We start from the raw sequence: 26,750 nt of genomic DNA, 5'->3' as shown, positions 1-26,750 counted from the left end.
CATAAACTAAGGTATGCATTCTTAATGGGGCATTGTTGCCCCCAAAGGGGTGAAAATTGATTCTTGGGGGGGAGGCAAAAATTATGTATAAAGCACAGATATATATATAATATGTAAACATATATACAGTATATCTGTGTTATTAATATTTCAATGGGGAGGGTGTGTCATGGTTAGGAAAAAAATGTCTAAAAAGGCCCTGAGTAGAGTGCATCTTTGTCCCTAGTTCTTGGCACATAACTCCTAAGGTAATATAATCAATTAATGTTTGGTTTTTGTCCTGGCTCCTGAAACAGCTCCAGAGCTATATAAAGGTGAAGGGAGCATCTTTTGATATTCAAGAACAAGCCCCTTTCAACCACACCTGAGTTTATGTTAATGAAATGAACTTTGGAAAGCCCCTAAAGATGGGGGCTGGTTTTAAGGGAACCAACCTTGTGATGAGGGACGGTTGGAACCTTTAGCCCCACCCCCTGACCCCTGGGGCTGAAGGTTGAATTAGGCACCAACAGCTGAAGATTTAATCAGCCATTCCTGTGTAATGGAACCTCCCTGAAAACCCTAAGCAACCTTCCAAGTTGGTGAATACCTCGAGGCACTAGGAAGATAACACACCCTTACATGTTACCCCGGGCCTCTCTTCCATTTGGCTGTTCCTGAGTTATATTTTTGTATTGTAAATTGGTAATTTAGTAAGTAAACTGTTTTCTGGCATTCTGTGAGCCATTCTAGCACATTATTGAACTTGAGGGAGGGGTCGTGGGAACTCCCAATTTGTAGCCAGTTGGAGTACAGGTGACAATCTGAGACTTGCAGTTGGTGTCTGAAGCGGTCGGGAAAGGAGGGCAGCCTTGTGAGGTAGAGCCCTTAACCTGAGGGGTCTGCACTGACTCTAGGCCAGTAGGGTCAGAATTATAAATTGTAGGACACCCGTTTGGTGTCCTGTGAGGATTGGAGAGTTGTGTGGTGTGGAGAAACCCACACGACTGGTGTCCGAAGTGTTGGTTATGAGTAGAGAAGGAAACGGAAGTTTTCCCCTTAGGGGCCATGATGAAAATGGTTGAGAAACAGTGAGCTGAAGGCTATATTGTAAGCTCTTCCTTAGAGGGAATCCCCAGATACCACTGTATTCATTGTAAAAGGTCAAACTTCTAGGGACGTCAGAGTTTCCACCATATGCATTAAAGGTGTGACTTGCAATGGTCCAGGAAATGAAGTGGTTAGGACTGCCTTTGCAGTTGGGCTGTGCTTTTTTAGATCTCTCTTTCCACATCAGCTTGCTCACTGCGTAACCTTTCCTGTACTGTCTTGCCTCACATTTCCTCAACCTGAAAGCCTGGCTGTGGCTCAAGAAAAGGGATGTGGAAAAAAATCTCAGCTGCCTACTTGAGTTACCCTCAGTCCCTGTCAGAGCTGGGCTCATGGCTGTAGGGGCCTACCATGTGGGTCTTTTGTTTATAATTTGATAATATCCCCTTATGAGCATCAGGAAAGGAAAACCTGAGGGTCTGTACTTTATGCCAAATGTGACAGATTTTAAAAGTTGTCCCCTCCTCACCTGGGTGGCTCAGTCCTTTAAGCATCTGATTTGGTTTCAGCGCTGGCCATGATCTCAGGGTTGTGGGATTGAGCCCCATGTTGGGCTCCATGCGCAGCGTGGAGACTGCTTGAAACTCTCTCTCTCTCTCCCTCTGCTCCTCCTCTCTGTCTCTGTCTCTCTCTCTCAAGTCAAATAAATAAATAAAATCTTGAAGGAAAAAAAAAAAGTTGACCCCTCCTACCCCTTTTCTGGTCTCTAGTGAGATTGCCTTCTCTTTCCATTTGTCTGATACATCAGAAGGCCTGGTGGCAGAGTACTTTGTTATCACTGGAAGATCTGGGTATCATACTCAGTGCTGTGCCTGGAACTTGGGAGGCACTTGTTAAATAAGACTTGGTTTTAAGGGCAGGGAAAAGAAGATGGTTAGTAGAAGACTAATGAGTTGTTTTGTTTTTCAGGTGAAGTTATTGCTTATTGTTTCACATAAGAAGGTAGCATTATACACAGTGTCCTTGTGTCAGGTTTCAGTTTAGTGTTACCCCGAGGCCCCCATCCCGGACTTTGTCTCAGCACTGATGAGGGCCATGGGGGGGTTTAGCCTGGACTTGTGGCTCTCGGGTGTTCAGTGGTCTTTTTACAACAAATACCACCACTGAGTGAAGGGCAAGGAAGGGAGATTTTGTGATCTTTTACTGTTACTAATCAGTGAAGGAGGGATTACACTGAACAAATATTAGAGTTGTGACTTTGATCCCCCAGTGGTAAACAATAATTGTAGAGATTGGATTTCAAAAGCTCTGAGAATTTATTTTCAGTTTATCTATTATAGTTTAATCTCTAATGATGCAGGTGGGTAAGGAGTAAGTGGAATTTTGATAATGGAAACAACAATTCTTTTGTTTAATAGTTTTCTATGTTCCCATTATAAATGAAAAGAATTATTCATCTATTAATGTATGTCCCCCTGAATTTACTTGGTAACAAGATACCAAAGTAGAAATCCCAGATTCTAGTTTAAGGACCAGTTGGAACTGATGTGCAGAGCAGTGGCGAGAAATAAGTACCAAAAACACAAGGTTTATTTGGCTGCCTAATTATCTAGCCTACTCTCCTGAGAAAGTAGATGGCTAATGCCTTTAGTATATTTTTTTTTTTTGAAGAGAGAGTAAAAATGATTAAATAAAAATTTAGTCATTAAATTTAATGTTAACAGAAAATAAAACACCATCAAATTAACGAGAGGAAGAATGGTTAATGAAGAGGGTTTTAGTGGGGTTTGTCTCTGCCTTGGTCATCTTGAGAAAATGGCATCATGTCTCTGGATGCCAGTTTCCTCATCTCTAGGGTAGGGTAGAATTATACCAGCTTCACATTCTGTGGAACTGCGTTTCTTGAGTCACACTGAGTTGCTCCTCTTTTTGTCCCATGCCTGATATTGTGGAACTTTTGAAGGAATGATTTGAATAATCCCTTACACTTGTCTGTGAATGTTGTGGTCAAAAATAAAATAAATAGATCTCTATTCGTGTGTGTGTGTGTGTGTGTGTGTGTTGAAGGCATGATTTGATGGAAGAGATTGTGTTGTAAGAGAACAAGGAGAAGAGGGAATTGTGAACAATTAGAGAAAATGGAAAGGAATAAATGAGTCGAGTGATTAGACTTCGTTTTTAAAAAAATCACCCCCCCAAATTGTCCATAAGCAAATGAAAGGTGGAGGATCTCTTCAGGTTTGTCACCCTGGAGGTAGGGCCTCCTTCTGCGGCCAACTTGCAAAACATTTTTGGTAGTTTTCCTTTGGAATTTTTAGAGCTGATTACGAACCACATAAGAAAAGTCATCTTTTTCTTTATGGTAACATCTTGTTTCCTTGTTCTTATTATTCCTCACACTTAGTTCTGAATGAAAAAAACCATCAAAATCAAAAAGACTTAATTCTAAACATTCCTTTGAGGATTTTTTAAGAGTGTGCTTTAGGCTCTGGAGATACGACTACAATGGAGCCATTATTAGAATTATGTGAAGCTTTCCTTTAGAACTTTGGAAAAGATAGCACTCATTCTGCTGTTTAGTTCAGTTTATTAAGAATTTGTGTGTATGCATGCATAGAAAAAAAGACCAGGAGGACATATGCCAAAGGATTGATTGGCATCTTTCATGATTTCGTTTTCTTCTTTATACTTTTCTCTATTTTCCCACATTTTCTACAATGAACATTTCACTTACAATCAGGAAAAAGGGAAAAAGCGTAGTCTGGTGACTTTGTGGTCATGTTTGTTATATCTTCAAGCATGGGCAGAAACCGTTCTTGACTTGGGAGCAGCTGCCCCAGGAGTCATAGGGAGAGCACAGAGTCACTTTCGTGGATTCAGAGCCAGGGCTACTGTCGACTACGGTGCATCACGGTTTTGTCTTTTCAAGCAGTAGTTTCTTAAAAGAGAATAATTCTTTTTGATTTCAAAAAGGTTCCTTTCAGTATGTCAGGCAGAAGTGGAATATGTTAAAAATGTGTAGACTTATTTCCCAAATAGTAGTGAAATCGTTTCTGATGGAGTACGTGCTTAAAATAAGTTTTTATGCAAATTGTATGGTGTGACTTAAAAATATCATTCAGAAAATAGACACAGTTTCTCTGTGTAAATTGAACTGTCTTAGTTGCGGTGTAAGTTTGGTCATGTGTATCACATGGTGGGAAAGAAAATATTTTGTGGGGAGAGAAAAGGGATGTAAAGAAAACTTAAAATATGGGGAACACTTGAACTTCTTAAGATGATGCCAAATAATTGCTGCTTTAAAGAAATAAAAGCTGAGGGCGCCTGGGTGGCTCAGTCGGTTAAGCAACTGCCTTCGGCTCAGGTCATGATCCTGGAGTCCCGGGATCGAGTCCCGCATCGGGCTCCCTGCTCGGCGGGGAGTCTGCTTCTCCCTCTGACCCTCCTCCCTCTCATGCTCTCTGTCTCTCATTCTCTCTCTCTCAAATAAATAAATAAAATCTTTAAAAAAAAATAAAATAAAAGCTGAATATGAAGACAGAAAATATTTACTGGGTCATCTAAGACATTTTGGGGGTGTGGCCCTGGAGGTTCTTAATATTGTAGCCATGTGTATACATTTGAAGTAAACACTCCTCTGTTCAGCTAATGCATGCAGCCTCTGTCTGAGTCACATCAAGCTGTCAGCAGATTTTGCAGCATTCTTCGTATATTTAGTACTATGCTAAAATTTCCCTTTTGGCCCAGGTTTTCAGTTCTCCAAGTGTCTCATGTAATGTTCACACAATTGCTGTGTGAAGTACATTTTATGTTTTGTATAATAATGTGCTTTTAGATTTATGAAAAGTTATCCAAACAGTGTCATATATATGAAATTTTCTGGAAACTTCTTATTAAAAGATAAATATATAAATAGAAGCTCCACCCCAAAGCACTTCAAATCTTTATTCTAATGCTATAGCTTTGTTTCTGACACTTCTGGAAGAATTCTGTGCTAATGACCGGCACCAGCAGATTTTTTCGATACCATACTTTTGAAAATCTAGTATTCCACAGGTGCCAATTTAGTAGTCTGAAACTGAATTATATGTTTTTAGGACCAGAGTTTAATGTACTTAGCTGTGCCTTCCAGAATAATGTATTTTATACCACTTAACAACTTCCCTTTTCTGGAGCTCTGAAGATTCAGAAGAATCAGTTCAGTAGGTAGATTAATTTATTCCTTCCTCATCTAGTATTTTGTAGCATCAATAAACCCAGAGATGCTAATGCCAATTTCAATAGCTACCTGCTAAAGGAATAAATTCTTCTTAATAGGGATGATATTTCCATGCCCTGAGTCCTGGGGAGAAAAGTCTGGCAAAAAAAAAAGATTTATGTAGTCCTTTCCTATGAGAAGAATAGTTTTACAGTGGGCGCACATGGGCAGAATTTTGCTGAACACGTTTTAAACTAGGCAGGATTGAGAGTTTCTTTAAAACCGTAGGTGTATAAACTATCATCCAAGTTTTTTTGAGCCACATGAATGTGCAAGCAAGCTGCTATGGATGAACAAAAATGAATTGTTTTTCTAATTGTGAAAATTGGTATGTTTCTAACCTCCTTAAAATATAAGCAGTGGAACATAGTGGACAGTCAGTTTGACTACGTTTCTCCATTGTTTATAAGAAAATTCTGAGCAAAAGTCCTTCTAGCTTATTATAATTAGCCTGAAACCTGATTATAAACTCGTAGTCACCTGTGAACCTTAAAAGGATTAGGAAATTTAAGATTCTTGTTTTTTATTTAGTAATTAAAAAAAAAAGCCCAGCAGATCAAAGTTACTGTAAGCGAGGTGAAAGAGTGTCTTTTCATAAAATCACAGACTTCTAGAGCAAAAAGGACCTGAACAACCACGAATAGTACCCCTCTTATTTTATAGAGCAGAAAATTGAGACGCAGAAAGATTGATGAATTTGCCCAGGGTCACACTGGTAGGCAGAGCCAGGAGTGAAATCCAGGCTTTCTGACCTGTAGCCCAGTTCTCTTCCCACTATTCAGACTTTTTCATCATCTTATTCATTATTAGAAGTGGGGCATTCACTTTTTTTATTGTGATAAAATACACATAGCATATAATCATTACGTTAAAAAAAGATCTCTCTGAGTAGGTAAACACATGAACATGGAACCAAAGTCCAAAGGCATACAGAGGTTCATAATCTGCAGTGCTCAGTCTAGCTCCCCTAACTCCTGTCCATTCCAGACCCCTCCTTGGAAGCAGCCAATTATAGTGGCTGGAAGTGAGGAATTTTAAGTAGACGGTTTTGATCTAATGACTTGTCTAAATTGACACAATATTGCATTATTCTTCCCGGATTGCAACCTGGCCTGCCAAGTTTAGGTAATGCCCAACGGGAAAAACGTAAGCCGTGGAATTGGAATATGGAGATATTTGTGAATTGGATTTGAAAATTACCCCAAGCCCAACGTTTTTCCAGTAACAGAAGTGCGGGCTCTCTTACAGCAGTACTCTGTGACTTGGATAATGCCCTTCGTGCAGAGAGCCTCAGGTAGACTATAAGAGCTCTCATGACATGGAAAATCCCTGTCAGAGTATTGAACTACGTACAACAGCTTTAAGATTAGCACAGTGGCCAAAAAGACGGAATTATGCTGATGTTTAAATAAACATCCAGAGGCTCCGTACAGCCAGCCGTCAGTGTGAGACCCCACGTGGATCTACCTCTCTTGGCCCCTAAGCCTCCACTGCCTACTTGTGACACCTTAGTGCTTGGTGCTGGGATGGGCGCACCCGAGTATTTGGCCTGGAACGTTCCTGGCAGAGTGAGCAAATTGGATAAGGAGGTGAAAGGGGTCCCGGGGGTACAGGGGCCCCATTGGCCCTGCTGCCACTGTTGGGGTATGGTGTGAGAAAAGCAGGGGTTTTTGGCGCGTGCAGCTGCCCGCGTGGTGAGAGGTCAGGCTGGGGAAAGCTGTGGGCCTCTGCCTGGTATGCCACGGTCAGGGCTTCGTCCCCGTGTTAGAAGACAAATCTCGAAGGACAGAGACCGCAAGTGTTTCTCTTCTTTCACGACTTCTGTGTGACTGTGTGACAACAGGTTTTACCTGACAGGGGAGAGGATGCAGGAAATTATAGGTGGTTTAAAGACCTGAGGATGGGTTCAGGGAAGAGAGGGAGAGAGGAAAGACAAGGGGAAGGAAGTTGTCTTTTTGAGAGAGAAGTTCTTTGACTTGTATACCATTAGACTCTTGGAGTGTGGGTTTCACATTCTACTCTAAGGCAGTGATTTTTTTTTTTTTTTTCAAATTTACCTGATCCTCAGATTATCCTGGAATACTTGCTAAAAGTTCAGCTTCCAGGGCAACTGGCTGGCTCAGTCAGAAGAGCATGCTACTTTTTTTTCACCCCTCAACTAATACCATCTTTAGTGAAGTTAGAAGTGGGTTTTTTTTAATTTTTATTTAAATTCAATTAACATATAGTATATTATTCATTTCAGAGGTAGAGTTCAGTGATTCATCAGTTGCATATAACACCCAGTGCTCATTACATCACGTGCTCTCCTTAATGCCCATCATCCAGTTACATCATCCCCCACTCACCTCCCCTCCAGCAACCCTCAGTTTTGTTCCCTATAGTTAAGAGTCCTTTATGGTTTGCCTTCCTCTCTTTTTATCTTATTTTATTTTTCCTTCCCTTCCCCTATGTTCATCTGTTTTGTTTCTTAAATTCCACATGAGTAAAATAATATGGTATTTGTCCCTCTCTGACTTATTTCGCTTAGCATAATATCCTTTAGTTTCATCCACGTCATTGCAAATGGCAAGATTTCATTCTTTTTGATGGCTGAGTAATATTCCATCGTATACCACATCTTCTCTATCCATTCATTTGTTGATGGACATCTGGGCTCTTTCCATATTTTGGCTATTGTGGACATTGTTGCTATAAACATTGGGGTGTGTATGCCCCTTCGAATCACTATGTTTATATCCTCTATTTTTAACTTTTTGAGGAACCTCCATACTGTTTTCCAGAGTGGCTGCACCAGTTTGCATTCCCATCAACAGTGTAAGAGGGTTCCCCTTTCTCCACATCCTCACCAACATCTGTTGTTTCCTGACTTGTTAATTTTAGCCATTCTGACCAGTGTGAGGTGGTATCTCATTCTGGTTTTGATTTGTATTTCCCTGGTGCCGAGTGATGTTGAGCATTTTTTTCATGTGTCTGTTGGACATTTGAATGTCTTCTTTGGAGAAATGTTTGTTCATGTCTTCTGCCCATTTCTTGATTTGATTATTTATTTGGGGGTTGAGTTTGATAAGTTCTTTATAGATTTTGAATACCAGCCCTTTATCTGATTAGTCATTTGCAAATATCTTCTCCCATTCTGTCAGTTGTCTTTTAGTTTTGTTGACTGTTCCTTTGCTGTGCAAAAGCTTTTTATCCTCATGAAGTCCCAATATTTGCTCGACTTTGCTTTTGTTTCCCTTGCCTCTGGAGACGCGTCTAGCAAGAAGTTGCTGCGGCTGAGATCAAAGAGGTTGCTGCCAGTGTTCTCCTCAAGGATTTTGATGGATTCCTGCCTCACATTTAGGTCTTTCATCCATTTTGAGTCTCTTTTTGTGTATGGTGTAAGGAAATGGTCCAGTTTCATTCTTCTGCAGGTGGCTGTCCAATTTTCCCAACACCATTTGTTAAAGAGACGGTTTGTTTTCCATTGGCTATTCTTTCCTGCTTTGTCGAAGATTAGTTGACCATAGAGTTGAGGGTCCATTTCTGGGTTCTCTATTCTGTTCTATTGGTCTTTGTCTGTTTTTATGTCCGTACCATGCTGTCTTGATGATGACAGCTTTGTAATACAGCTTGAAGTCGGGAATTGTGATGCCTCCAGCTTTGCTTTTCTTTTTCAGTGTTACTTTGGCTATTCAGGGTCTTTTCTGATTCCATACAAATTTTAGGATTGTTTGTTCCAGCTCTGTGAAAAATGCTGATGTATTTTGATAGGGATTGCATTGAATGTGTAGACTGCTCTAGGTAGCATAGACATTTTAACGATATTAGTTCTTCCAACCCATGAGCATGGAATGTTTTTCCATTTCTTTATGTCTTCCTCAATTTCTTTCATAAATGTTCTGTAGTTTGCTGAGTATAGTTCCTTTACCTCTTTGGTTAGGTTTATTCCTAGGTATCTTATGGTTTTAGTTATAATTGTAAATGGGATCGATTCCTTGATTTCTCTTTCCTCTGCTTCATTGTTAATGTATAGAAATGCGACTGACTTCTGTGCATTGATTTTATATCCTGTGACTTTGCTTATATATATAATTCCTGTATCAGTTAGAGCAATTTTTTGTGGAGTCTTTCAGGTTTTCTATGTAAAGTATCATGTCATCTTGAAGAGTGAAAGTTTGACTTCTTTGCTGATTTGGATGCCTTTTATTTCTTTTTGTTTGATGAGCATGCCATTCTTGATCTCGGGGGTTGACTCTCGATCTTGGGTTTGTGAGTTTGAGCCTTGCACTGGATGTAGAGATTACTAAAAATAAATAAATCAACTTGAAAAAAGATAAAAACTAAAAGGAAAGTTCAGCTTCCTTGGCATCTGCCCCAGAGATTCTGGCTCAGTGAGTCTGAGATAGGGTCCTTGAATACCAGGGCAGTTTTAGTAGGTGTTCCAGGTGGTTCTGAGGAACCCAGTGATCAGGACTGATGCTTGTACTGTCATCAGTTCTAGATGTTCTGCTCCAGATTTGTCCTCCATTCTAAGTACAAACATTGAGAGGGCCTTAACTGCAAATGGTTCATCCATCACAAAATTAAAGCTTTGTTTAAAAAAATCATGCATGTTCCTTTTCCCCTGATAATGATGCCTTTGTGTTGATTTTTAAAAAATGTTTCTGGACATTTAAAATACTGTTTAAAACACCAGAATATTGGTTCATAGTGACTACTGAAACATGAACGCTGTAGGGGCACCTGGGTGGCTCAGTCCGTTGAGTGTCTGTCTTCGGCTCCGGTCATGATCCCAGGGTCCTGGGATCGAGCCCCACGTCGGGCTCCCTGCTCAGTGGGGAGTCTGCTTGTCCCTCTCTCTCTGCCCTCTCCACCGCTCGTGTTCTCTCTCTTGCTCTCTCTCTCTCAAATAAATAAAGTTAAAAAAAAAAGAAGAAAAGAAACATGAGTGTTGTTAACCTTTGCAAAAGAACCACTGAGTGGTCTTGTTTGTTGTAATGGCCCTGCCATTATATTTGACCGGTGTCTGTGAGTTTTTACATTATTCAGATTTGAGAGAATGTGGTAATTGTGAGTGACTTTTTTTTTTTAAGAAGTTTTTATTCAAAAAAATTCATATTTTCAAATAGTAATTATAAAGAAAATGTAAGTATGAGTAAGATATATAAATTCCTGATGTTGTCTGACATTAACAGTTTCTATAGTTAAAACTTTTATAATGAGGAAATAGCCATTGTTTCTTCATCACAGTCATTTTAACATTTTAAAATGTAAATAACAAATTTCAGTGATTGTATTGTTTTCTTTTCAGATAGGAACCAAGGCTTTAGCCTTCTTAGCTCATTGGCTGGAGCAAACCATAGCATTGGGTCAGCAGAGACGTGTCTCTCAGAGGTAAAGATTCTTCCTGGATCCTTTCAATGCTTTGGTTTTAATTTCTCCTTGTCATTATGAGTCTTTATACCGTTTGTCATTTTTTCCTTTCCATTTAAGAGGCAGCAGACAATAGTAAACCAAGGATAAAAAGAGAATCTAAAACAGTCCTCTTGTGCCTGGTACCTGTTGAGAGAAGGCTAGTTCAGCATTAAAGCAGTAAGCCCTTTCAAGATGTTTGCAATTTGGGCTGTTCCATGGGTTTTTTTTATTTTGTTTTGTTTTTGCTAGAGTGCTTTAAAAAATGTGCTAGGATTTCCTTGAGACATGAAGTTGCCTCCCGATCTTCATAAAATAAAATCGATGGTTCTTTGTCAGTACTTCCTATGTCCAAGGCTCTGTACCCATCTGACACAGGGCCCCTGCCCTCAGTGGGCTTCGTAGTCTGACTTTGACCTTCTGTCCTCAAGGATTTTGGTTCAAGTGTACCTTGGTCAGCATGTTGGAACCAAGAGCAAATTACACAGTGCCATATTGTCTTCCCAGGCATCTTTCTCATCAGTCTTGAGCTCTTTGTGATATGCTTATGTTCATTTTCATATTTTGAATAAAACATGGCTCTTAAAGCAAACAAAAGACATGTTTTAATAGCCAACAGCAGAATCATAACACTTTCTAGTTTTTCCTCAAGGGAAAATAACCCTGAGTTAGTGAATTTGTAGCCTCTTTTTTTTATGTGACATTGATCTTTCTTCCATCTCTCCTTGTCTCTAGCTCCTATTACTGCTTCTCTAAAGCCAACCAGGGAGTGGAAGTGTGAATCTTTTTGGCTTTAGTTCCAAAATAGCCTACTATTAAATTATTGCTTGTGTGTATTTTCCTCAACAGCGGCCCCGTTTGCCAGCAGCAGCTAGGACTGAAGCTCTCTTGGACCATTGGGGTGGTGCATCTAACACAACAGATGCTCAGGCTGATAGCATCGTGGGTAAGTTCCTCCTTTAGCTGCCAGGAGACAGCTCTGTGGAACTTGGAAGAGGTACGGGGCATAAATCATCTAGGGAGAAATTGACTTTACACATGAACAAAGGAAGAAAATTGATAGTGTACCCCAAGCGAATGTGAGCCTTAGAGACGGCTATCAGAAAAGGAGGGAGAATAACCACATAAGCAATCTGTGGGTACCATTTTCTCTCCGATTCTCTTTTTTTTTTAATTTTTTTTTTATTTTGAGAGAGAGAGAATGAGAGACAGAGAGCATGAGAGAGAGGAGGGTCAGAGGGAGAAGCAGACTCCTTGCTGAGCAGGAAGCCTGATGTGGGACTCGATCCCGGGACTCCAGGATCATGACCTGAGCCGAAGGCAGTTGCTTAACCAACTGAGTCACCCAGGCGCCCCTCTCCGATTCTCTTAGTGTAGGATCTTGATTCCGATCATCTTAACTGAGACAGACAGAACCAGGTGGTGAGACAGCTTTATATCTCCATATTCCAGTTTTTTTCATAGTATTTAACAGTTGGTAGAATTGATGGTAACAAGAATAATACAACTTTATAAGCCCTTTCACATCCTTTGAAAATTCTTTTATATCTACTTTCTCGTGTTTGGTAATGAAGTTTGGCAGAGAACTTATTTTATGGAGATGAAGCCGAGGCCCAGAGCAGTTTAATAACTTGTCCAAGGGCATCTAACAAGAAGGTCCCGGAACTGAGACTAGAATCCATTCTGATGTCCAAAAGCCAAGAAATGTAGTTGACAGTAACTGTAAATGTCCTTTTGTTGGGGAATTACTGACATCTCTGCTTTCTCTTTATGTCACAGAGGACCCACGTGCAGGGTTTTCAAAACTCTTTTGCTGATTAGAAGAGAGTCCATGTAGAAAACTTAAGTGTTTGGTAACTTAAGAAGGAAAAATTACATATAATCTCTTTTCTCTCTAGTATATTCAACCTTGTCTTCTCACTTGGGTCCCTCTTACTGGCTTTAGACCTGCTGAAGTCTCTGCCATGAAAACAAACCAGTAACCACACTGAAGGAGGGAGGGAAGACAAGAACTAACCTAAATAACTTGGGGAAACAGCATTCTGACTGGACACCAGGAGGCCCCAAACAGAAACAACTGAACAGGAATAGTGAACTCTGCTTAATACATTTGATTGTCATAGGGGTATGGTTTAGAAATTCTGAAATTATGTATATTTTGTGTATATCAGGGTTGAAAAAATAAAGTATAGAGAATGAGAGCTAGGTTTCTCACTGAGAAAGAAGCCATGTAAGGAAAGGAGAAGGCTGGGATGAACCCTTGGTACTGGGCTAGAGCTCAAGGTATTAGCGTGATGACGTACTTTTATAGTTAGAGCAATAAATGGAGATGTTCGTGTACATGTTAGTATGCATGCATATATATATATTTCCTACTTATTTCCACTGAGAGGGCCTGGAAGCACCCACACTCCCAATAGCAGTTGAACACCCTTAGCATTTAGATCTTGGTTTTTAAATACCATTTGCCAATAAAAGGATCCAGGGCCACTTGGAGGAAGTGATTGATTCTAGGGCCGGGGCAGGAAAAACTCAGGATGATGAACCTAGAGCCATCTCATGGGGCCAGAAAGTAAGGAAGGGACGGGGGCATGTTGAAGCGGCACCAAACCAACCTTGCAGAGAGCTTCCAGTGGCCAACGCTGGAGCAGTTTGACCAGCGAGAATGAATTTAGTATTGGGCTGCAACCCATAGAACAAAATATCTGTGACTCCAGGCGAACAGAAGAAATAACTGGGGAAGAAAGGGCTGCTCTTCCTTACAGAAGAATTCTAATTAATACATGTAGAAGGAGTGAGGGAAAGAAAAATCCTTGGCAGCCACACACCACAGTAATAATAGCTGTTGTGATCAGGATCCACTGATGGATGTGAAAATTAGTAGATGAAAGTTTGAGAAGAAACATGACATCTGCATCATCTAAAGTAGCTCTCCCAAGATATTTACTTAGTACAAAAAGGAAGATAGTAACTTTGCCCTGGAGAAACCCAGCAGGTAGCCTTTCAGTGGTGGTGAAGCTCACCAGCAATAAGGCGCGCTGACATCACGTGCCCCCTGATAAGGGCACCGGAAGGGCTCATCATGCTTGTGGTCTCCGTGCCAGGGGTGCGCAACCTCAGTCTCCTAGGAAAACATCTGACAAACCCATATTGAGGGACAGTCTACAGAATAACCGACGAGTACTCTTCAAAAGTGTCAAAGCCATGACAGACGAGGAAAGACTAAGGAATGGTCACATGTTGAAGAAGCAGACAGAGATCTGGCAGCCGAATTCTGTGTAAGCTTCTGGACCAGGATGTTAGTGAGAAAACTGATAAAGTTGGAATGAAGTCTGTAGTTTAGTTAATAGCACTTCCTAACTTCTTTTTTTTTTAATTTATTTGAGAGAGAGAATGAGAGAGAGAGAGAGAGCATGAGAGGGGGGAGGGTCAGAGGGAGAAGCAGACTCCCCGCCGAGCAGGGAGCCCGATGCGGGACTCGATCCTGGGACTCCAGGATTACGACCTGAGCCGAAGGCAGTTGCTTAACCAATTGAGCCACCCAGGCACCCAGCACTTCCTAACTTCTTGATGTGTGTTCATTGTACTGTGGTTAGTAGATAAGAGGTTAACGGTAGGGGATGAAGGTGGAACCCTACTGTTTTTGCACCTTTTTTGTAATACTAAAATTATTTCAAAATTAAAAAAAAAAAGGCAAAATCAAACCAACAAGGTTAAAACACTTGTCAACCCCACGTCTCCCTCTTCTCTTTATTGAACTTCTTTCCATCCCTGACCTCCCATTACTCTTCAGCCCACTCCCACCTAGCTTTTGCCCCACTTGCCACTAAAACAGTTCACCACCGACCTCCAGGCCACCGAAGTTGATAGACATTTCCCAGTCCTCATCTTGACCTCTTGGCAGCATTCAATATGATGAATCAGTCCCTTTTTAAAACATTTATTCTTGCTCACCCAACAATTTTCCTGGTTTTCTTCTGACTTCTCTGGCTATTCCTTTTCTTTGGTAGATGACCCTCCTTTATCCAGCCTTTAAAGATTGCCATTCCTCAGTGCTCCATCTAAACTCCTCTGCCAAATGTATATTGAAGCATGAAGTGATTCTGTCCAGTTCAGTTACCATGTATACACAGATAAATCACAAATTTTTATCTCCAGCCCTGTCTATCAACTGCCTACATGAAATGTCCACTGAACCAAAGCAAATTTATGAGCTAAAATGCATTCTTAACACCAAATTATCTGTATAGCATTGTAGTAGATGCAAAGAATTAGAAGCTGTCCTTGTCTTCAAGCGGCTTATACCCTAAAACTATAGAGACAGGCCTTGCAGTATAATGCTTACAGTCGTGGACTTGGAGTCCTGGACAACTGGGTTCAAATCATGGTTCTTCCAGTAGTGGTGAGATGATCTTGAGTAAGTTATTTAGCCTCTGTGGGCCCTAGTTTCCCTTTCTGTAAAATAAAATTTTTCCTCAGAATACTGTTGCAAAAATGAAATGGAGTCATGGGGCCTCTGGGTGGCTCAGTCAGTTAAGCATCCAACTCTTGATTTTGGCTCAGGTCGGGATCTTGGGCTCGTGGGAAAGAGCCCCTCCATCGGGCTCTGTGCTCGGCAGGGAGTCTGCTTGAAGATTCTCTCCCCGCCTCGCCCTCTCCCCGTCTCCCGGCTCACGTGCACGCTCTCCCTTTGTCTAAAATAAAAAGTATGGGATGAATTCTAGGGAAGGAGACTTGTGAGCTGGGCTGGCTAGGGAAGACTTCCTGGAGGTGTTCAGCATGGAGTGGAGAGTAAGAATTCTGATTAAAAACAAACTGTGATAAAGAGGTAAGAGGCTGTGGTAGAAATAATAAAGGATTTGTAGTAAGAAAATAGGAATTGACTCTACTTCTGAGTAGCTGTAATTTTAGATGAGTGCATTTTTACACTTGGCCCCTTCATGTGTAAATTTCAGACATCGATATCTGTCCTAACCACCTTATATAGTGGCTGTCAGTAATAGATATGAAAATATTTGGTTGTACAGGAAAATACAGTATAAATTCCAGACATCCGTTGTTGATCGGTGCACCTCAGTGGAGAGGGTGGCCTTTAGAGTTGGAAACACCTAAGTCTGAATCTGCATTCACACTAGCTGTGACCTTGAGCGAGTCACTTGAACTCAGAGCTCTACGTTTCTCATCTCTAAAATGAAACCATATTCTTTGCCTCAGTGTAATGTTGTAAGGATCAAGTAAGTTACTCTTCTTTTGTGAAGGCCCGCTAGCAGCCGAGCAGCTTTCCCACACGTGGAGTACTCATTCAGTGATGACTCCCGTCAAAGCTAGGATCCATTGCCTTAGGACTGTGTATTTAGCACACATAGAAGTCATATCTGGCAAATAATGTGACAAATCCTTTTTTCAGATCCCATGTTAGATCTGGATATTCAAGAATTGGCCAGTCTTACTACTGGCGGAGGAGATTTGGAGAATTTTGAAAGACTGTTTTCAAAGTTAAAGGAAATGAAAGGTAATTGGCTCCATCATGTCTAACACGTTCCCTTCTTGGTGCTCCTCTCTTTTATGTGGTAGGATTTTGTTTTGTAACGGCTGATTGGATTCCCTGCTCTGGTCTCAGCTGTCTGGAGACACTTGGTGCCTGGGGGACTGTGTCATCCTCTGTTGGTAGAAATTCCCCAGGGAAAGTTTTCCTCTTTCTTCACTCTCTTTCCTCTTACTGTCCCTTCTTCTTTTGCCTCTCTTGGTTTCTTTCAGTGTGTCTCATTAACCTGGAATCAGTAAGATCCCTGCCAATTTACTCACATCATACCCGTGTGGAAAATCGGGAAGACTTAAACTCCCTAACAGCTGTAATGACTGCACCATAAGCATTTGTCTTTGAAATCCATCTCCCATCTTCTAGTGTTAGAACATCCATACACTCCAGACTCTCCTGTGCTATTAGATGAATTTCTTAAGATTTATTTTCTCCCTAGACAAGGCTGCGACGCTTCCTCACGAGCAAAGAAAGTTGCATGCAGAAAAGGTGAGACGACCAGTCAGGTATTTATTGAGTATCTATGAAAAGGTCCGATGCTGTTAGAATTATGTATCACACTTGTTGACTTCTAGACTTGTTTCAGTGTGAACTTTCCATTGGATAGTAACTTGGAACGAATTGGATGTTTACACAGTAGTAATATAATTGCTGTAGTCAAACCAAGATTTTTCAAATGTATGTTGAGTGACATGGAAATTTCATTGAGACTCAGGATGTTTGCCTTCCTAACTGTTGGGCTGGAAAACCCTTAGTCATTTTGTTTTGTTTTGTTTTGTTATTACCAACACAACACATGTTCTTGGCAGGAAATGTATGTGGTTTATGGTATTTCATTGTATGAATGTGTCCTAATTTATTCATTTCCCTTTTGGACATTTAGGTCATGTGCATATTTTGCTTCTATAAATAGTGAAGCTGTGCATAACCTTACACATCCACCACCTTTGTATGTAACTCTGATTTCATCTTTAGTATAAATTCTAGAAGTGGAAGTCCTGGGTCAGGGTATTCAAGGGTTTGGATACATGGGGCGGGAGAACTGGAGGGCAGGGGGTAGAATTTTAGGCCTTGATCAGTTCAGCATATTGACTAACTCATGACACAAGCTGCAGGGTAGCTCTTACCTAAAATGTGTTGCACGCTTCTCTCCACAGGTGGCCAAAGCCTTCTGGATGGCAATTGGGGGAGACAGAGATGAAATTGAAGGCCTTTCATCTGATGAAGAACACTAAATTATTCGTGCTAGGATTTGACAGCCTCAGACACTTCCCTGCTTCACCCTGTTCTGTTTGGCTTAACTTCCCATCATCCTGTTGGCCACCTGACTTAGTTCTAGGGCCACCTTACTTATAGTTTCTCGTAGGGGATAGTAGGGCTTTTGTCCCTCAGTATAGTGTAAGGGAGCGAGGAGGATAATGACGACAAGGAGTGAGAGTTTTTCAAGTACACTGTCTCTAGGGACGGGAATGAAACAAGGCTCAGAGGTCTGTGTGATTTGCCCCAGTTGCAGAAGGACCACGCCATTCCCAGCCCACCTTTTCCAGAGTGTCCTCTGTGGTCACACCCGATTACTGCAGATCAGGAGCTGGTCCACCTTTCCTTGGGCTTCTGGATTTTCCGCTTTCAGGGAGCTTGGCACCCTGAGCTTTGGTGCTTTTGATGGTAGGAAAGGAAGCTGCTGCAAATTTAATTTGTGCCACCGGGTAGGTGGGGCCAGAGTCCGTGGCCCTCGGCTTAGTCTCGCGCTAAAAACGCCTCTGGGCATTTCATCTGAAAGAGTGTCTCAGCTCACGCTAGAAACTGCTGAGAAACGCGGGTGAATTTTTAGACAATGCTAGAGGAGGCCAAGGTGTCCCACTCCGGTAGGGATAAAACAAACTCATCTACTAAGTTGCTGTTTGGGAGTGGGGTGGGGGGTTTGTGTTTGAGAGAGAGAAAGAAACTTCAGGAATTCCCTGTTCTGGGCCATTGAGGCAGTATGTGATCGTATCTGGAGGCTTTTACATTAGTCCTGCCAGGAGGAAACTCGTCTTCCTTACAGCATATCAGAGCTGTGTCGTCACACTTTACCCTCAAAACAGGGTAGTTTCCCCCGCTTTGTCTCTGAATGCCCAACAGATCACTGCTAACGTGGTCACACCGCAGGGTGGGCAAGCGGGGAAAGGATGTGAAAGGTTAGGCGATGAAGCTCTGAGGGCCTGTGTGACTTCCAGGGCTGGGAGTGGGGGGTCACCCACAGGAAGGTCCACCTCCAAAGGAAGGGTGGGAACTACAGTAAATAAAAATCCCTATTTCTGTGTTTGTAGACACTTGGTAATGCATGCCATTGACCTTCACTGTGGTAGCCACGGCCACGGTTCTAGACTGGCGCATGGTGCCCCAGCTGGCTGGTGCTGGCACACAGGCTGACAGCCACTCCTGGCCTTGCCTGGACTGGGAAATCCTTAAGTCACCAGCAGAAACAAGTTTCAGACCCCCCAGCACCGCCTTCTAAGCACTGCGGAAGGAACGGCAGGAGGAGTGGAATGCTCCAGGTCCTGGGCCAGGGCAGCCACCAGGAGGAAAGGCTTCAGTGACTGGAGCATTCAGGAAGAGCCATCATCAAAGGCAACATTGGCAGTTCTCTGGCTTGGTGACCTTTTTCCCCCCCTCTTTTTTTTCCTCTCCTCTTTTAACTATTCTGAAGATCTTTGAGACTATAGTTGACCACCATACCATCGTTGTTTCTTTGAGGTGACTGCATTAGCTGTTGATTAAGAATGCAAGGGAAGTTGGCTCTGGGGTTGCAAAATGAAAGGCAGAATGTTCTTCTTAAAACATGAAGGGTTCCAAAAAGTGTATCAGGTCACATGGAGGGAAGACAGACTAGAAAAAGCTGTGAATGTGATTTTGTGGATTAAACAAAGCCAGGTGATTAAAAGATGATTTATTTATAAAGTCTGCTAATGTGTGATTCTATTGTTTCTTAGTAGGGGATGTGTTGGGGGAAGCCTTACTTGACATTAGGCATAAATAGTAATTGGAGTTTGTCAAACTCACAATTTTGGAATCTACCACATATAAGTATAACATCAACTGACCTTTTCAAGACCTCAGCTTTTGGGGCGCCTGGGTGGCTCAGTCGGGTAAGTGTCTGCCTTCGGCTCAGGTCATGATCCCAGGGTCCTGGGATTGAGCCCCGCATCGGGCTCCCCGCTCGGCGGGGAGTCAGCTTCTCCCTCTGCCCCTCCCCCCACTTGTGCACGTATGCACACGCATGCACACGCTCTCTCTCTCTCTCAAAAACTTAAAAAAGACCTCAGCTTTCTGGGGCTGTTGGCCCCTTCCAGGGGATACGGGGGATAAAGTGTCCAGGGCTTGTCTCCTAAAGGCCCATGTTAAGAAGAGTGAGCGTGAGCTAGTAGTGCCATAAAAGTTGCATTCTACCTGGGCACCTGGGGGACTTGGGCGCCTGTGTCTGACTCTTGATTTCAGCTCAGGTCATGATCACAGGGTTGTGAGATCAAGCCCTGCGTTGAGCTCTGCACTGGGCGAGGGTCCTGCTTAAGATTTTCTCTTTCCCTCTGCCCCTCCCCACTCCTCTCCTTCTCAAAAAAAAAAAAAAAAAAAAAAGTCTAATGTGACCTATGTACGTGCCGACACAAGTTACTATGGACTGTCTGAGATTTAAAGTGAGACTCGGGTTTTTTCCCCTCCATTTCTCTATTTGTGTAACACAGAGTTGGGCACATAGTAGGCCCTGAATTTTGGCTTCGATTTGCATATGCTAGTTTGATGAAACTGATGACAAAGTTTGAAGCTTCACGAGTTGGAAGGTAGGGAGAGACAAAAATAAACCTTTTTTTTCCCCTCAGAAAATCATGTGTTATGTAATAATTTTAGAGTGATGAAGACATAGATATTTTTATAATTTTAAAATATGTTACCCTGCCAGAGTATGAGAAGATTGACAGAACCAGTTTGCTTTCTCTCTATTTATAGAACTTGGCCACATCTAATTCAGAGAAGCAAGAGATTCAGGGACGCTAGACTTGGACGGCTGAATAATATGGGATGTGGTTCAAGGACCATCGAGCATGTCAGGCCATCACTGCAGACTCCCTGTAACTCGTGAAGTGGGACATATGGCTACCTTCTTGTTCCCCACTGTGGAGAGGAGGGGAATAAACATCTTCACTGTGGCCTGTCGGATTTCTTTCACCTTAGGCCAGTCCCATAACAATGGCCATCGAGAGAGCACATGGAGTGCCCCTGGCCCTGCGCTGGCCTGCCATGGAAAAGCAGTCTTAGAAGAATCACTGTCTAAGGGTAAGCTGAGTGCTCCGTGAACTCTTCTGAGTGCTTGCTGATGCAAAGCTAAATTTAGCAAACATGTGTCCAGTGTGGTCAGAGGTTCTGATTCATTGAACGTTCTGATTGATGGAGACAGAGCTTCAGAGAATTGTGTAATGAGGTAGAGGCCTTCACTCCCCCAACCCCAAATTTAAAGCGGTCAAACAATTCAGGTATGGCATTCCGTCATTAAATACCAAATCTTACTGGAGGACTTCAGTTGGAGAAAGTGAAAAATCCAGTCAAGTGTGCTGCCTTCATGCAGGATCGGTTGGAGAACACCCTAACGATGAACTTTCCCGGAATTTGTATGTCTCCTAAAAGCAGGCTGAGTGTGCAGGGCGAAGTTCACGTTCTGACTTAGGTTCCACTTAGGGTTTAGTGTAGCGATCTATCCTTGCATCTCTGGCATAGACGCTGTTGCAGAAAAGGTCTTAAAAATTCTCAGTTTCATATTTTTGGCACTGCCTGGCCTGTTATTAATATCATGAGTCTTGCTCTTAATGTAGATCTCTTTATCCAGAGTTTAGTGTGTGTGTTTGTAGCACCAAAGCCAAATTCTAGACTAGGAGGCATCTTGGCTCGATTCTGCGGTGTTTCTCTGACGTGCAGTGAAGAATTAAGAAGAGAGGTAATAGTAACCACGTGGGCCTTTTGTGGGAACACCGCTGAGCCCCATTTCAGCTTTTAATGATTTGTGGTTCTACCTTGTTTCCTGTTGGAAAAGTATTGATTCAGAACCTGGACATCATAGTTATTACCGCATCTTTAGAACACAGGTTTGGGAAGAAAAATTTTTCCTCTAAAATGCTGTTATGTCTGTAACTGTTGATAGTTCCAAATCCTCTCTCCCCACAAGCACAAATCTGGGGGGCATAAACAGTCACATAAAGCGGTTCATGACCAGCCTCCCTGGTTCTCTCCTGTGAAGGAGGTGACCAATCATTGCCTCTGCCTTTTCTCTTATCAACCAGGTGGCTTTAATGCTACAAAAATGTGGGCTAAGTGAGGTCTGGGGTAGGAAACGGCACAGTTTAGGAGACCATCCTCTTCATCTGAAGCCCAAGGACACGGTCTGCACCAAATCCTGCCACTCTGGAAACCTCTCAGGATGTCGTCAGTGGGGAAGTTAGAAGGCTTCAGGTTGGAGTTGAGGAAGAGCAACCGTAACGCATTCCTTTACCCAGGTGAGAGCTGAAACTGGATTCAGGGTCCAGCACTGATTGTGAACCTTCTTGGGCCAGGCTGCGCCAGGCGTGGCAGAGACCACAGACTTGGGTAAGGCCGCAGGTTCTCTCTGGAAGCACCTCGTCCAACCCAGGTGACAGTAGGGGGCAAGCAAGATGAGGCCACAAAGGTAGGATGTTGGGCAGCAGGCAAAGTGCTGTGCCCAGCCTCAGTTGCTGTGGGAAGGAGAGAGCAGAGCAGGCTGGGGAGAGCGGAAAGCACAGCTTGGAGCACTGCTCTCAAACCTGAGTCCGTGCTGGAGTTAACTGTAGGGCCCCGCCCCGGAGTTTCTGGTTCACTAGGTCCTGAGCGGGGCCTGAGAAAGTATGTTTTGACCAGCCCGGGTGCTTACTGATGCTCTGGCCAGGGTCCACACTTTGAGACCCACTGACGTAGAGGAAGTGATGCTTAAATTGAGCCAGGGCTAGGGTATGAATTGGGGCAGATGGGTGAGCGGAGGCAGCAAATTCTCAGTGGAAGTTGCGGCATGGACAGAGGTATGGAGAGAAAGCAAGGGGTTATGTTGGGAAAACCCACATAGTCCAGCTGGAGAAACAGTGGTAAATAAGGATGGAGTGGAATTGGGAGAAAACCTTGAAATACTACTTCGTGGAGCCAGTGCCTACTTGGGAGGTAATCAAGGAGCCTAACGGGTTTGGAGCGGAAAAGACATCTAACCATAATTACATTGCTGCGAAATCTAGCAGCAGCAGTCGCCCAAACTAATTGATTAGCACCACCTGCCAGGAGAGCTGTGTTGAGAAGGATTCTGAGGCTGAGAACAGACCCAGCACTGGGATTCGTGGTGTTTTCGCTGTGAGTAGAGAAATGGAAGGGTGGTAATTTCACTATGTGCCATCCCCAGACTAGAGGGGGGACATGTTAGGAGAACATCAGAATACCTGAGATAAACAGTAATCCGGAACTGATGAGTGGCGTTCCTTCGAGCATATGTAAGGACTTAATATAGGGTAGCACAGTGGAAGCAAATGTAAAAGATATTGCTAAGGTAGAATTTGCTAGATACGGGCAGTAACGGATTCATTTATTCAGCAAAAATTGGTGGCCCGAAGGCAGGGGTACAGGAAGATATAAACGTTGCTCACTGGGAACTCAGAGCCTAGAGGGGAAAGCGAACAAGGTCTCCACACAGTTGGGCCCCCTGGCCATACATCCGTGAGAGACTTTCTAGAGGAGATGTCTGACCTAGTCCCAAAGCGTTGGTGAAAGTGCTGCAGAGACCTGCTGGGGTGTCAGGCAGGCCCAGGGGCGGCGAGCATGGACTGGGGAAGAGGGCTCGGCACGGAGGGGAGTCTGTACGGAGCTGCAGCGCCTGTCGGCTGCCGGGTTGCAGACCGTAACAGCTGTGACAGCCTGATAGCGGCCACGTGATGAGAGCCCAGGGGTCCCTGAGAAAGGCTTTGGTGCTTGTGCTGTGGCCCGGGGGGTGGGGGGGCGTCTGAGGTCATGCGGGTCACAGGGCAGTGTGGATGATGCCTTTCCGGGAAGGCGGGGGCCAGGAGCTGTTGAGCTGGTGTGGTTGTCTGGGTGCTAAGGACCTGAAGTACAGGGCAGGGAGCGTGGACAAGCAGGACTGGGTGGCTGTGGGGGTGAGGGAGTGCGGGGTGATTGTGGCTTCTGGGGTGTAGGCCAGAGGAGAGGGAGGTGGTTTAACGAGGGCAGTGATGAATCCCACTTTTACAATCGTGCGAGGTACTGTGGCACGTCCATGCGCCAGTAGGCTGTTGGATACACGTCTAAAACTTGGGATTGATGTCTGGGCTATAAATACTGACTTGGGAGTCATTAGCATTAATGGGGCTTGAAATCATGTGGGGAGGTGAGATCACTCAGGAAGGAATGTCAAGAGTGCATACAGTGGTCTGGGAACACCGACCCGGAAGGAGTAGGCGCAGGCCCAAGAGAGAGAGAAGATTGCATAGGAGGGCCAGGACAGTCGGGGAGTGGGGCCTTCCCGAAAGGGGGGCTTGGTCAACGGGATGGCGAGCACGGGAGAGAAATGCATAGAACCGCTCGGGACTTGGAGGATGGGGGAGAGGGACGGCGGGGGGCAGGCTAATAAAAGTGGGGAGTCCCCAAAATGCCAGCTTGAGCGATGTGGAAGAGAACTTGGGTTGGGGCTGTTGTGGTTTGGATCCCATTTACTAGGCAGCTGGAATTTAAAATTGTGGATCTGAAGGAACAAGGTTGGGTTAGAGATGGGGATTTGGGTCATTTGCTGAGAAATATACTGGCTAAATCTTTGGGGAAGACCGGGACAGGACGGTAGAACTAATAATTCTGAAAGTAGGAATTTGATGCAGGCTGTGGGGGCCCAATCTCTAGGCCCGGAGGAGCCGCCCTGTGAAATTGGCCTCCCAACTGCTAGGGGAGGTGTTTGGGGAGTTCCTTAGCAGGAAAATGCTAGAGAAACGGCCCAGTTAAAGGATTACTCTAGCCCCCATGCCATCCTCCTTGCCCCCCTCACAAAAATTGTTTATTCATTTTAATCTTGTTTCTTAATCCACATTATCTGGGTCAGTGAAGATTCAACCAAATAGTCTTTTTCTCCTTGGGAGTTTTCACAGGCACTGACAAAGTGTGAAAACCTCCTTCTGTAGGAATCTAAAACTACCTCCACGCCTCTGGGAGGATGAACGTGGCGGCACTCATTTTCCTGTACTTGAAGGTCTTTGACAAGCGACTGGATGCCCAATGTCCACACGGGCACAGCACATAGGACTGGTGCTTAGACGTGGGAAGCGAGGGGGAGGCGCCTGGTGTCGCTGGAGGGCAGGCTGGCCCTGCAGAGTACCCTGGGTAAGTGAAAGAGGCTGTTGCAGAATGGGGGTGCTGGAGACATTGCTGAAGCCCCTGGAATCCCTCGGGGCTCCCTTTAAAATCTTCTCCCCACCCCGCAAGAAGAGATTGAGCTCCTGTGCCAGGAGCTTTCCAATGAAAAGTTTATTAGAAGGGCACTTACAGGGGAAAGAGAGGACATAGATCTTTAACAATAGGGGTACAATGCTTAAACAGGTGCTCTGCTCTTAAGATACAAAAGTTAGAAAAATCTAAAACACTATAAATACATACATGCTTTTTACAAAGGTATTCAAAGGTCAGGCTGGCTGAGAAGTGAAGGCCATCAGCATCCTCCACACTCTGTTCCCCCCACCCCAATACACATCACCATAGAGAGTCCGGAACAGCCTCGTTGCAACAGCAGCAGGGAGGTGAGTGAAGAAGGGGAGGGAGGGGGCTCAGGCTCCATCCCTGGGGGGAGAGCCTGCAGGTGACTCCGAGCTGCCTGTTTGTACACGCTGCCACATGCTTAGCCAGCCCCCCGGAGGGGGGCGGCAGCTGCTTCTGGATGCTGAGCCACTGGGCCCCTGACTCTTCCCAGTCACGGTCCTGGGGAGGAGAGACCTTTCCAACTTTCTTCAAAAAAATTAAATAGTTCTCTGTCTTGAATGGTTTTAAGAAATTATTACATAAATATAAAAACACCAGAATGCTAGAGTGTACATCAGCATAAAAAAATCAATTACAGAATCACTGAGAGCGTTTCTCAATCCAGTTTACACAATCGGCGAGTTGATGGGCTAGCTGTGTTTCTGGAAAGTTGCCTGCATGTCATTTCCCCACTGCCTGCCGTCGGAGCCCCAGCCTCTTGTGTACGTGTTTTGCTTTCCCACCCTCTGGGGAAGTAGTTGATGCTCCTTAAAAGGATGACCTAGGAGGGAACATTCATGCCACAAAAAAATGGTACAACGCAGCTGTGTTGCGGTTTTCTTCTAGTAAAGTGGGGACACATGTAGATCTTGGGGCCAACTCTGCCACTTAAACAACTCAGGCCCGCTCTTGCTACGGGTAATCCCCTTGGAAACCGTCCTGGGAACAGTCCCGGATTCCTTTTCCTCCCTCATCCTTTTAAGGATGACAAAGAGGGGCCTCAGGTGAGCTCAGGACCCAGGCTGAACCCTATCTGCCTTCTCCCCAGACTACATATATGCATGCATGACATGCACATGCTACTTAAAGCCTTTTCCTGCGGTTTGAGTAAAAGCCCTTAGCCCTGGAATAGGTCCAAACTCTAGGAAGCCAAGAGAAGATGGAGAAAAAAACGAAGCACAAGATATGGGCTACAGCTCATTCCAATACATTAATGATTTAAAAAATTACCACGGTCAATTAAAAAAAAATACAACACAGACAACATAAGGACGATGGGGAAGTCTGCCAGCAGCCTTGCCCTTGCGTGTGTGTGTGTGCTTCCTAAGAGAAGAGTCAAAGTCCCCGCTCCTGACTCTCGGCTTGTCTCAAAATGTCAGATCGTCTACAGCCCGCCAGGAAGGTGGCCAACTGAGATGATGGCCCAGCACAGGCCGTAACCCGAAGCCGCTGGGGCAGCTACCCACTTTGTGCTGGAAGGACCCAAGTTACTAAATAAAATTGGGGCGGGGGGAGGGAAGGGAAGTTGGCTCCTGGGGGCAGGGCGCAGCCAAGGATCTCAGGCCCAGGGCTAGCTCCTCGGGGTCGGGCAGCACCAGCCCCAGGGTGAAGGCGACTGGGCAGGGAGCCCCGCCAAGGACACTTAAAACTGCCCTCCACCCCACCTAGACTGCCCTATTTTCTCTTGCCCCTTCAATTGTCCTTTAAAAAGTTCTTTTTAATGTGTAAATGCCATTCCTACAATAGGATTTTCAAACCAAGAAAACCAGCTTTGTGACTTGAAGGATGCTAATAGGACACAGCACCCCCCCCTCCCCCCAAGAACACAGCTGCAGCCTCTCTGATGGGAAGGGCACCACGTCCTCACCTCTGGGTCTGACTGAATCTCTTCCTCTCACATCCTCCTCCAGGAGTCTAGTCTATAAAGAAGAGGGGCCAAGTAAGCTTTTGGAGAAACACAAAACTGAAACTTCATGCCTCCTAAAAGGAGCCCTCAGCCCTGAGCATCAAGGGGGC

At 44.0% G+C, this 26,750-nt stretch overlaps 1 protein-coding gene across 2 annotated transcripts in view; it reads left to right on the top strand.

Moving 5' to 3' along the window:
- AAGAB (alpha and gamma adaptin binding protein) overlaps positions 1-19,160 on the top strand; it is a 53,936-nt gene extending 34,776 nt beyond the window's left edge. For both annotated transcript variants that reach the window (XM_031024096.2, XM_006729633.3), the window contains 5 exons: positions 10,581-10,663; positions 11,531-11,627; positions 16,089-16,193; positions 16,660-16,709; positions 17,378-19,160. In XM_031024096.2, the coding sequence (XP_030879956.1) occupies positions 10,581-10,663; positions 11,531-11,627; positions 16,089-16,193; positions 16,660-16,709; positions 17,378-17,455 (413 nt within the window). In that variant the 3' untranslated portion in view covers positions 17,456-19,160. The remainder of the gene's footprint in view (positions 1-10,580; positions 10,664-11,530; positions 11,628-16,088; positions 16,194-16,659; positions 16,710-17,377) is intronic.
- The last annotated feature ends 7,590 nt before the right edge of the window (positions 19,161-26,750 follow it).

This window comes from Leptonychotes weddellii, chromosome 9 (genome assembly GCF_054177405.1).
Source record: "Leptonychotes weddellii isolate Sample4059 chromosome 9, ASM5417740v2, whole genome shotgun sequence".
NCBI classification, from domain to species: Eukaryota; Metazoa; Chordata; class Mammalia; order Carnivora; family Phocidae; genus Leptonychotes; species Leptonychotes weddellii.
The sequence above is the reverse complement of the archived record's forward strand: the minus strand, read 5'-3'. Positions and strand labels throughout refer to the sequence as shown.